This window comes from Protobothrops mucrosquamatus, unplaced genomic scaffold (genome assembly GCF_001527695.2).
Source record: "Protobothrops mucrosquamatus isolate PMUCROS unplaced genomic scaffold, P.Mucros_1.0 scaffold_309, whole genome shotgun sequence".
Classification (NCBI taxonomy): Eukaryota; Metazoa; Chordata; class Lepidosauria; order Squamata; family Viperidae; genus Protobothrops; species Protobothrops mucrosquamatus.
Window position 1 is genome coordinate 579,121 of NW_015386385.1, and position 12,989 is coordinate 592,109.

A 12,989-nucleotide genomic window follows, 5' to 3' on the forward strand; every position below is an offset into this window, starting at 1 on the left:
TTTTAGTGGGGTTTTTTTTTTAAATCAAAGCTATTGTAAAAGAAAGAAACAAAATATTTAGCTTTGTGTTTTGTATTATTTTTCCCTTGGTCTAGGCTATTCTGAAAGGCTTCCTAGCTGAATTTGCCCAAGCAGTAAAGCAGTGTGCAAGTAGTATAGTGGAGGCAGCTGTTGAAATATATCAAAGAATGAGCATTGATCTGCTCCCAACACCAGCAAAATCTCATTATGTGTTTAATTTACGTGATTTGTCAAAGTGTGTACAAGGTAAGGTATATCTATTCCATATAGTAGTTTTTTGTTGTTCAAATTCTGTGCTCACATCTTCAGCAATTATTCTCTATATTTATCACCTTACATAAATTTAGTACTGTATTAATAATAAATATTGGTAATTCAATTTATTATTTGTTTTCATTTTTTAGCCTTAAATAACCTTATTGCTAGTGTATTCTTTCATAAAAGCATCATATTAATACTTTTAAAACAGCGGTTCTCAACCTATGGGTCGCAACCCCATTTGGGGTCGATCGACCATTTCATGGGGGTCGCCAAGCAAGGCTGTCCGCCATTTTTTCCCTTTTTCCGGCGGATGCCTTACCTCCCTTGAGCTGGGCCAGCTGGTGGTCGGCCTGCTCCGTCTCTGCCACTTGCCAGCTACACCTCAGCCGGCGCAGGGGGCGGAACCACGCATGCGCGGCGCTCCCGAGCAGGGAAAGTCCTCGACTTACGACTGGTTGGGTAGTCCTCGACTTACGACCGGTTTAGTCCTCGACTTACGACCGGTTGGGGGTCGCGGCATCAAAAAGGTTGAGAACCACTGTTTTAAAACTACTGCCACATTCTTCAACAATGATGCCTATTTTGAAGAGGTTAGAGAAGACTTCAAATCAGAGTGGTACAATCTGTATAAATCGTATTCAAAAGGCAGATGCATCCAGTGCAATTATAGATAAAATAATTTGTGTTATAGCCGTAGTGAAATCTATAATATGCAATGCCAAATATTATAATAATATTTTCTAGCTTATGTGGTCTGAAATTAACTATGTATTTCTGATGTGCTTTTCTCTGAAGAGACGTGGACAATCCTATCACCTTTATTGTATTTCCTAAAGCACACGTAGAATCAGAGAATATAATGATTAAAAAGGACTTTGAAACTCATCTTGTCTGGTTTTTTCAAACTTTGACAATTTCCAGATGCAAGAACTTCAGATCCCAGAATTCCACAGCCGAGATGACCCTTGCTGAGAATTCTAAGAATTAAAGTTCACATAACTAGAGGTTGTTGAAGTTGAGAACATTAATTGGCTTCAGTTCCAACTGAGTGTAGAAATCCTATTACTATATCTCGAACAGATGTCCATTCAGTTTCCATTGAAGTTCCTCCAGCAAAGAAAACCCACACCCTGTCCCACTGCAATCTGTTCCACTACAGAACAGCTTGTACTATTAGGAGATGCTCCTTTACATCCAGTCAAAATTTGCTTCATTATAATTTAAATCCATTTCTTTTTGGCCTGTCTTCTGAAACAACATGAAGCAAATCTATCCTATCTTCTACATGGCAACCATTCAAATGCAGGTCTGACTGCAGTCTTCTCTTCTCCAGACTAAACATACCAAATGTCTCCAAGTGTTCCTCATAAATTTTTCTTTCCAGGACCCTAATTATTTTGCTTGCTTTCTTCTGGACACACTCCAGTTTGTCAATCTCCTTCCAGGAATAAGGACAATATTTTAGGTGTGCAATAAAAAATAGAGAAGAAGGAAAGAATTTTCACAGTAAAAAGTATCAGGAGGCTAATCAAACTGTATAGCACGGGCTATTTAATTTAAATATATGGATAAACAAGAATGTTGCATTAGTTCCAATTCTATGCCTACTTAGCAACATCTTTATTTTCAAGAATAGCTCTTGAGTTCCAGATAAGTCCCATAAGCATATCTGGGGGTGGGAGAAACCTGGGTGACTGCATTAAAGTGTGGTCCTCCCCCACCATTTTATGTGAGCAACAATAAGGCTATCAAGATTCCAAACGCAGATATGTTTTTCATTTGTGAATAGAATCAATTTTATTTGGTAAACTGGTAAAGTTCTATCCCGCAGTCCTCTCTAGATCTGTTTGAGTGATTAATAATAAACATGAATTAGTAGTATTAATATTTCTCATATTTTGGATTGGAGACAAGGAGGTACTGCTTTTCTGCTGAAGTGCCAACATTGTGGAATAGCCTCTTAGTGGAGGTCAGGCTGGCTTCCCCTATGCAACATTGTGGAATAGCCTCTTAGTGGAGCTCAGGCTGGCTTCCCCTATGCAACATTGTGGAATAGCCTCTTAGTGGACGTCAGGCTGGCTTCCCCTATGCAACATTGTGGAATAGCCTCTTAGTGGACGTCAGGCTGNTGCAACATTGTGGAATAGCCTCTTAGTGGAGGTCAGGCTGGCTTCCCCTATGCAACATTGTGGAATAGCCTCTTAGTGGAGCTCAGGCTGGCTTCCCCTATGCAACATTGTGGAATAGCCTCTTAGTGGAGGTCAGGCTGGCTTCCCCTATGCTTGATTCTAAAAATCAAGCCTTTTCAGAGATCCTTCCCATAATTTGAGTTGTGGTTGCTACAGTATATTCTATTTTCTTTTCATTTGCGTAATTTCACTGTGTTATTATTTTTCTGTCAGGTTATTTTACATAGTATTTTTATGTGAGCCTCCAAGAATAATTTTTGGTTGCCGCAGCATAGAAATATAATACAAATATTCCTTATATCATAAAAATGTGTGCGTAGTTGTTTTCTGTATTAGACAAGACATTCTGTACAATGTGTCCAACAAGATAGATTGGTGTTTTCCATATGGAATAGAATGAAAAGAACTGTAACCTAAATAGGTAGGATGAGTAGTTTACACTATCGCTGCTCAGTCTTTTTCTGTTGTGATCAAACCTAATATTTTATAACATGCATTTACATGATTTTCTTTTAGAAATTAGACTGAGAAGTCAACTTTTTCCTTTGGAACACTCTCCTTTACTTAACAAAATATGAATTACTAAAGAAACAGGAAGATTGTATAATCTTTGAAGATATTTTTTTTAATTCTTTAGCTTCAGGGCTATTCAAATAGAAGAATAATTTTATTACCATAAATAATAGCTGTAGATACCAATTTTAAGATTGTATAGAAAAACATAGACTACAAAATAGCATAAAATGGGGGAGGTAGTTTTCTAATTTTTTTCTATGACATTATGCAAAAAGCCTGTTAACCTTGTCTATTAATCATTTTAGAATGTTTATTAAAGTCAGTGCATTAAATGAAATTAATTAAATTAACATCATCTGAATTTGATTTCCTGTATTCCATCCTAATCAGTAAAATATAATAATAATAACAACAACAACAACAACAACAATAATAATAATAATAAAAAGTTGGAAGGGACCTTGGAGGTCATCTAGTCCAACCCCCTGCTCAGGCAAGAAACCCTATACCATTTCAGACAAATGACTGTCCAATCTCTTCTTAAAGACTTCCAGTGTTGGAGCATTCACAGCTTCTGGAAGCAGGTTGTTCCACTGATTAATTGTTCTAACTGTCAGGAAGTTTCTCCTTAGTTCTAGGTTGCTTCTCTCTTTGGTTAGTTTCCTTCTATTGCTTCTTGTCTTGCCTTCAGGAGCTTTGGAGAACAGCTTGATTCCCTCTTCTTTGTGGTAACCCCTGAGATATTGGAACACTGCTATCATGTCACCCCTCGTCCTTCTCTTCATTAAACTAGACATACCCAATTCCAGCAATGGTTCCTTATAAGTTTTAGCCTCCAGTCCCCTAATCATCTTTGTTGCTCTTCTCTGTACTCTTTCTAGTGTCTCAACATCTTTTTTACATCATGATGACCAAAACTGGATACAGTATTCCAAGTGTGGCCTCACCAAGGCATTGTAAAGTGATCTTGATTCTATCCCTCTATTAAAGCAGCCTAGCACTGTGTTGGCTTTTTTTGGCAGCTGCAGCACACTGCTGGCTCATATTTAAGTGATTGTCCACTAGGACTCCAAGATCCCTTTCACAGTTACTACTGTTGAGCAAGGTACCTCCTAAACTATACCTATGCATTTGGTTTTTCTTGCCTAAATGTAGAACCTTACTTTTTTCACCATTGAATTTCATTTTGTTAGATAGTGCCCAATGTTCAAGTCTGTCAAGATCCTTCTGTATCTTAAGCCTGTCTTCTGGAGTGTTGGCTATTCCTGCCAGCTCGGTGTCATCTGCAAATTTGATGATTTCCCCATCTATCCCCTCAACCAAATCATTGATGAAGATGTTGAAGAGCACTGGGCCAAGAACAGAGCCCTGGGGCACCCCACTACTCACTTCCCTCCATATAGATGCAGTTCCATTGAGGACTATGTAAGAGTGACAGTATTTGGTGATAATATGGGAGACTGATACTACATTTTACACAAAATTGGGTGGTTTTCCAGGGATAATTTTTATTATGTCTGAGTATAGCTTTGTTTTGTCTATGTATAAACCAAAGTACCTTTCCATATCAACATATTAGTTAATTACACAACCTTTTTCTTTAAAATGAAATTTGATAGCTCTATTGTTCATCCTTGTCTTCCTTAGATAGAATGTTTAGTAAAGAGATAATGGATGAAGATATCTTAATATGTGCAAATGTTGATGAAAAGAAAGAAAAACAGAAAATATGATGTGCTAATCAAAATAGCTATGCATAAAAGAATACTTGTGCTATAAATTTACATTGTAGTAAATACTTCGCTATAAAGAAGTGATAGGTATGTCAAGAGAGGCGTAAAACTAAATGAAGTAGAAATGGGGCACCTAAGAGCTTTGTGTGTGGTAAAACAAAAATAGCTAAGGTCAAGAATTCAAACTCAATATCGACAATTTTTTGATTGTTAACGTTGAGTTGTTTGCATACAATGGATTTCAGCAGGCCTTTCATTTCTTGGTTGAACCCTGCTGCTAAGCTGCTGAGTATTGTAGAGAATGTCCTCTGGTGTTCAAGGAGCACAGCCTCTTTTTGAGATAAGGGGGCTTCAGATAGGAAGACAGCTTAATGAAAATGTCAGTGTGGTATAAGGATGCTTGAAGAAAGGCAAATGATATATTGAGAATCACTAGGAAAGAAATCAAAAATAAAACCGCCGATATTGTACACCTTTATACTCACTTGATCACCATACCTCTGTTCTCATAATTGCCTCAAGAACACCATGGAACCTAAGAAAGTGCAGAAAAGAGTAACCATAATGACCAAAGGCCTGCAGCACCCTAACTGCAAAAAAGATTACAATATTTGAAGTTTTTTAGCTTAGAAAAAAAAGCAAGTAAGGGGCATTATATAGGTGCTTAAAATGAGGCATGTTTGAAGGGAAGGGAACTTTCCCCTTAATACTATAGTCCAGTGGTTCTCAACCTGTGGGTCGGGACCCCATTTGGGGTCAATCGACCATTTCACAGGGGTCGCCAAGAAAGGCTGTCCGCCATTTTTTCCCCTTTTCCGGCGGGTGCCTTACCTCCCTTGGGCTGGGCCAGCTGGTGGTCGGCCTGCTCCATCTCTGCCGCTTGCCAGCTATGCCTCGGTCGGCGCAGGGGGCGGAACCACGCATGCGCGGCACTCCCGGGCAGGGAAAGTCCTCGACTTACGACCGGTTTAGTCCTCGACTTACGACCGGTTTAGTCCTCGACTTACGACCGGTTTAGTCCTCGACTTACGACCGGTTTAGTCCTCGACTTACGACCGGTTGGGGTCGCGGCATTAAAAAGGTTGAGAACCACTGCTATAGTCTGAATTCATCCAGTGAACTTGAATGAGAGGTTAGGACAGATAAGGGAAATGTTTACTTCTGCGTGTAGAATTCATTTGTATAAAATAGACTGCTAGTCACTCTATTAGAGAGTTTTTAAAAAATATTAGATAAACTTATAGGATGAGAACATGAATAATGGTTAGAATATGTTCAACATACTTAAAATGCATTAACCAAAAAAGAGTAAAAAATACATTCCAGTTGCAAAACTTTTACAAAACATTTGACCAGCTTACTCAAAAATACTATTTCTTACTTGAACTTCCCTCAAGCCATTTTGAAGAATTGCACATATCAGCTATCTGTTTCTAGAAGTTAGAAGTAGATTTGACTTCCACTATTATATAATAATTCTTTTGACCTTCTGCCATGTATAAAAAATTTTAACGTTCTTAGATTTAAAGATTCAATGACTTAGTTTAGCGCACCAGGTTCTTAATATGCTATTCCATGTAAAACACTCACAAAACAGATTGCAAAAGTACAGTAAAAACATAAACTATATTGGAAACATTACTATATTTGCTACATAGTTCATGTCCCTTTGAGGTAATCCAGCCAAGAAAACAAAAAACTTGAGTATTGACACTATCTTTATTGTAAGATTACAGTAACAGAATCTTGCGAATCTGAAAGCACTTCTCTTCCTCACCTTTAATTTCCAGATAACTAGAGAGGGTTCCTTCCTTCACTCTCATTCCTTCTGTGGGCTGAGATATCTCTTATCTGAATATTGCCTAGGCTGCAGTTCTTCCTTCTTCTGTCTCCCAAGGCTATTCTCACAGACAGGAGCGCACTGCAATCAACACATGAAAGAACTGACACTAATCTGATTGTCATACTGGGGGATGAAAAAGAAGGCCACAGGTGTTGAATATAACTAGGACAGGCTTGCTACTCCTAATCATGATAAGCTATGTCTTGTCATGATCCGAGGCAGTATGCCTCTTAATTTCAGATACTGCAGAACGTGACCAATGATTGTTATTATGTTCATATTTTAATTGTGTGCTTCTCTTCAGTAATTGGCTGGCCACTCTAAGAAAAGATTTCTGCTTTTCGTCTGATCTAGTATAACTCTTTTTGTGTTCTTTTGAATACCTTAGGAACAGTAGCATGCCGCACGAAAATATTTACTTGCAAATTGCACTTAAAATAGTTTGATGTTGCAGTTATCAGTTGGTGAATATGTATGTATTTTTAAAAGTATTGATGATTGCTTGTTATGTAAATAGCATTTCTTTTTCTATACAGGCATACTGCAGTGTGATCCTGTGTCAGTTCGAGACCAGAATCAGATATTTAGGCTATTCTGTCATGAGTGCCAAAGAATTTTTCATGACCGACTCATCTGTAATGAAGATAAACAATATTTTTATTCTATGTTAAGTGACATGGCCAGTAAGAATCCTTATTTAATGTATTTGTGTATGTCTGATTACTTTTTTAATCATAAACATTCTGTGCTTTCAAATGAGCAAACCAATTATTTTAATTTGTAGGTAAATATTTTGGAGTTTCAACTGACCCAGATTCATTTGCATCTAAACCTATCTTATTTGGAGATTACATTAAGGTGAGCATACTACTAACATATATAGAATCATAGCTTTATGATTAGCTTTATTTTTTTTAATAAAAATGTCCTCCTATATCAGCCTTTCTATAGCCAAAGTTGATTTGCTCTTACAAAAGATTTATGAATTTCAGCATCCAGTATTACAATAACAATCTTAATAATCAAACTGTTGCTGCTGGAATTCAATAAAACCATGAAAGTGTTTTTAGATCAATAATAGAGAGGCTTGAACAATAATACAGTTATTTTACAATCAATTTATTTCCCTGATCTGGAAAAAAAATTCAAATTCTCAAGTATAGTTCAAATGCAGAGCTTTGAGGGATAGTGGAATATAAGTGCAGTAAATATTGAAAAAAAATCATATGTACTTAGATGTTGTTTCAAATGTAAAACGTAATAGACCCCAAAGAGTGAAAAGGCAAGAGCGAAGTTTAAAACCACTGTTTCTGCCAACATCTCTGTTAGTTTGTGCATATCTCTTATTTTAGTTACATGAAAAATCTACATAATTATTAAGTGTCAGACGGAATGATGCGTAGCCTTAATAATGTTCACCAAATTCCTTTCCCCCACAAATGATGGTGTCTCTTTTATTGAAGTGGAATGTTCTCCAATTTGAAGTGTCTGTTAGATTATCTGGAAGTGTCATATTTAGGAATAAATTCTGAGCTGCTTTCAGAACTGACAGATCAAATCAGTGCAGAAAGTAAACAGCTGATCAGCAGATGGCCATGGCACAAACATATGGAATGAACATGGTTTTTTTGCTCCTTTGCTTTGGAATAGTTCCTAGAGTAATCTCTGAGGCACCGAGACTCATTTCACTAAATCTCTTAATTAAATATTTACCTATATAACTGTTATGTGATTCATTACATTGAATTTACCTTCCATTTTATGAAGGAAATGTCTGCAATATGCACTGATATTAATTATAATAAGGATACAAAATTGCTTTGTGATAATCCTCATTTTGTCATTTTTTTTTAATCTCCTGGACCTCCTGGATTTCAAATCACAACATAGATCTGGTGTCAGCAAAAAACATGCACTAGTTTTGTTTTGTTTTTAGTTTCCCGAAAAGCTAAATTCTAGACTTCAAATAATTTGTTAGATGGACAGCTAAGGAAAGGGAGACTTCCCTGCTCCAGGCATCTTCCAGAAACTTATTTATATACAGTATGTCCAATAGAGAATCTCACTACAAATTTGTAAGATTCATTTATAACAATTGACAGCATCAGTGGGTCATGGACTTAGACTATGATTTCTGCTTGGATGACAAGGGGATTAAAAAAAGCATATTTTCATGATAAGAATGTCAGTTTTTCCACCAAGAAATAAAATATGCATACTTTCTTGGATGTTATCTTCATAAATGAATAAAAATACGAAGTAATATTTGTAAAAAGAAAGCCTAGAGAGTGACAGATATGTGTCCTGCAAATATACTGTACCTTTTCCACTTCTGAGCTTTTCAAACTGAAAAGAAAAAACAAGAAAATAAACAGAGGTTAAAGTTCACCCTTTTGGAAATGATTTAGATAGATCATTTAGATTTAGATAGTTGAAAATTTAAAACATCGAAAAATGTTGTATTCCCATCTGTTCATTGGTGGGCAATGGATCTGAAATCACCTTAATGAGTCCTCTTTTCTTCCATCTCAATCAGCCAGAAAGTATCTTATGGCATATTCCAAATTGCTTTGAAGGATGTTGTAGTTGAAAACTAGGATATGCATTCATTAATAAATAAAATGCTATGGAGTTTAAGAACAGAAAGAAAGAGATGGTTCATTGAACTAACTTGCTATAGTGTTTCCCAGGAATAATAATAATAATAATAATAATAATAATAATAATAATAATAATAATAATAATAATAATAATAATAATAATAATAGTAGTAGTAGTAGTAGTAGTAGTAGTAGTAGTAGTAATAGTAAAGTTGGAAGGGACCTTGGAGGTCATCTAGTCCAACCCCCTGCTCAGGCAGGAAACCCTATACCATTTCGGACAAATGGCTGTCCAGTCTCTTCTTAAAAACTTCCAGTGTTGGAGCATTCACTGCTTCTGGAGGCAGGTTGTTCCACTGGTTAATGTTCTAACTGTCAGGAAGCTTCTCCTTAGTTCTAGGTTGCTTCTCTCCTTGATTAGTTTCCACCCATTGCTTCTTGTCCTGCCCTCAGGTGCCTTGGAAAATAGCTTGACTCCCTCTTCTTTGTGGCAGCCCCTGAGATATTGGAACACTGCTATCATGTCCCCCCTTGTCCTTCTCTTCGTTAAACTAGACATACCCAATTCCAGCAGCCGTTCCTTATATGCTTTAGCCTCCAGTCCCCTAATCATCTTTGTTGCTCTTCTCTATACTCTTTCTAGAGTCTCAACATCTTTTTTACAGTGCGGTGACCAAAACTGGATGCAGTATTCCAAGTGTGGCCTTACCAAGGCATTGTAAAGTGGTATTAATACTTCACATGATCTTGATTCTATCCCTCTGTTAATGCAGCCCAGCACTGTGTTGGCCTTTTTGGCAGCTGCAGCACACTGCTGGCTCATATTTAAATGATTGTCCACTAGGACTCCAAGGTCCCTCTCACAGTTACAGAATCCCTGACAGGGAGTCAAAAATGAGGGAAGAGGATTCCAGTGCACCTACATTCACAAGGAACCATCTTACCCCTAACATCTTAAATTAATTAATAGATCCAGAAGGTGTGACAAGCTACTTTTCTCTCTGCATGCTTAATTTTGTATAATCTCTGTCAACATTGTTTCGCTCCTGTCATCCCTATATTTCTTTGATTAGTGTCTGTTCTCAATTGTCATTAAATTATCATTTAATTATATTCATCTGATTTTTCTCAATGATACCATGTAGGTTGGAGTAGATAAAGCTGACCGAATTTATGAAGAGTTACCTGAAATGGAAAAGATTATTGGAATTTTACAAGACTATCTAGATGATTATAATATAACAAGCTCTAAAGAGGTCAAGCTGGTATTTTTCCAAGATGCAGTAGAGCATGTTTCAAGGTAAATTATCATTAATTTAGTATTAATATTATATATACCATATTGAATATCAAGTATATATGAAATATGTGACATACCTTTGTCACATACAGGTAGTCTTCAGATTACAAGTGCAATTGTGATCAGGATTGTCATTTCCAATTAATTAAACCAGTGAAAACTTAATAATTCAAATCCTTAGCACGGAACAAAGCATTATTAAGATAGCATCTGAGAATATAGGCAGTTCCAAGCTATGTATATTTTTGTAAAATTAGAGTGCTCAGGTTTGATAAATTCAACATTTCCAAACACCAAGGGAATCCTTTTTTATCCCCCTACCGCCCACAAACAAAGTCAAGACAGTGGACATATCTAATACTCTTATTCTCTCTTTTCCCCACAACAACAACCTCTCTACTTCTCTCTCTAAGACAGGGGTGTCAAACTGCTGGCCCACGCGCCGGATGCATCATGAGGAAACCACGCCCACCCCATTGCCGGCAATGGGGGAAAAGTTCCGATACATTGTGCGACATCATGTGACGTCCTGAGTTTGACCTGTTTGCTCTAAGAGAATGACCAGTGCTAATTGCCCAGCTAGCTTTTATGCCTAAGGGAAGCTTAGAACTCAGAATTTCCTGAGTTCTAGGCCAGCTCCTTTGTCAAAGTGAACCAAAACTAATATACATAGACAATACATATCAGAGATATAGTGGTCCTCCTGCCTTTATTTCTTGACTTTTAACTTATTCTACCTTGGTTTTTGCTTGGCTCCTACTTTACTGATATTTTTATGGGTTTTACTCTTTTATCTGTGAACTGTTCAGAGTGACTGAATGAGATGGGCAATATATAAATTCTATTAAATATAATTTATCTAGATATATAGATATAGCTAGCTATAAACAAACTAACCATTAGGTCAGTTTCCAGGCAAGCAAAGACAAGCTCACTCCAATATGTGAACCTGGATTTTATGTGTCCCTCTCCATATTTTAGGTAATGTAACATTTGAATAAAATTATCACCACACCCTCTTGAAATCTAAAAATATTCTAGAGAGATTGCAGAAAGATCATGATATTTACGACACTGTAGCGAAGGGATGGCCAAAAGATGCATGTGTCAGAGAGGTAGAAAGCACTATTTTAAAAGTAAATGTGGTACAAGTAGTGAAAACATAAAACAAAAATAAGTCTGTATGAAATAGAGCTGGAAAAGACATGATATGCATATAGGGCAAAGAACAAAGAAGTAAAATGCCAGTGAGCGATCTAGGTCCTTGAAGCCATCAATAGGCCTTGTACCAAGGTAAAGCAAACAACAAATTCATAAACCAGAACAGGTTTGGTGGTGATTGTGTTATATTTCATAAACTTAGTTCTGCCTGGTCAGGAGGAGTGACCAAATCTATCACAGGAAACTGTATGGTGATTTTTGCCATCAAATTTTAGTTATGTATGTAAGGGTGATTCCTGAGTCACAATAAGAGGATGCATGAACCAAACTGTGTATTGTAAGTAATGCAGTCATATCCTGGGAGAGTATTTTTTTAAAAAAATCTTCTGCTTCAGTTCTGGTACATGCAATATGTCACAAATAAGTATGGTAGAATGGTATTTTTACCTTTGTACGTTTTATCAAAGCCAAATGTCATTTCAATTTTCTGCCTAGAATTGCTCGGATGATTCGTCAGGAAAGAGGAAATTCCCTCCTTGTCGGTGTTGGAGGCACAGGGAAGCAGTCTCTGACTAGACTTGCCTCTCATATTTGTGGCTATAAATGCTTTCAAATAGAACTAAGCCGTGGCTATAATTATGACTCTTTTCATGAAGACCTTAGGAAGCTATACAAAATGGCAGGGGTGGAAGACAAAGACATGGTTTTTCTTTTCACAGACACCCAGGTATGAAACAATATTGAAATTCTTTTTGCAGATAAAGCACTATTAATATAATGAAATGCAATGTGATTTAGCTTGTGGTGGGATTCAGCTAGTTTGCACCACTTCGGCAGAAACGGTAGCTAATTTTTTGTTGCCCAGGCCCAGAATGGACTTCCGGAAGCAGCATCCACACAGAGAACCGGTTGTTCACATTTTTGAATCCCATCACTGGGTTTAGGTATTTTTGTTTATGCAGCGAAAACACTTCAGAAAGGGAATTTTAAGTGCCATTAAATGTTAAAGTTCAGATAAGACATTAAAAGTAGATGCACTCTGCTAGCAAAGGATAAAGATAAAAATTCGATTCCTTCATGTTTCTGCAAGGTGTGGCTGTTGTCTCTTTGTTTCTTTGTTTTTGGTTGTACAGATAGCCCTTGACTTACAACAGTTCACTTAGTGACCATTCAAAGTTACCACAGCCCTGAAAAAAGTGACTTATGATCGTTTTTCACACTTACGACCATTTGAGTATCCCCATGGTCACGTGATTTACATTCAAATGCTTGACAGCTGACTCAACATTTATGACGGTTGCAGTGTCCCGTTTTACTAATTTAACAACTGCAGTGATTCACTTAACAAATGTGGCAAGAAAAGTC

At 36.9% G+C, this 12,989-nt stretch overlaps 1 protein-coding gene across 1 annotated transcript in view; it reads left to right on the forward strand.

Moving 5' to 3' along the window:
- Window positions 1-12,422, forward strand: part of DNAH6 (dynein axonemal heavy chain 6) — an 82,637-nt gene extending 70,215 nt beyond the window's left edge. Inside the window, exons 42-46 of the mRNA XM_015832151.1 lie at window positions 96-267; window positions 7,100-7,246; window positions 7,348-7,421; window positions 10,309-10,463; window positions 12,120-12,422. Of these exons, the coding sequence (XP_015687637.1) occupies window positions 96-267; window positions 7,100-7,246; window positions 7,348-7,421; window positions 10,309-10,463; window positions 12,120-12,357 (786 nt within the window). The 3' untranslated portion in view covers window positions 12,358-12,422. The remainder of the gene's footprint in view (window positions 1-95; window positions 268-7,099; window positions 7,247-7,347; window positions 7,422-10,308; window positions 10,464-12,119) is intronic.
- Window positions 12,423-12,989: the final 567 nt, after the last annotated feature.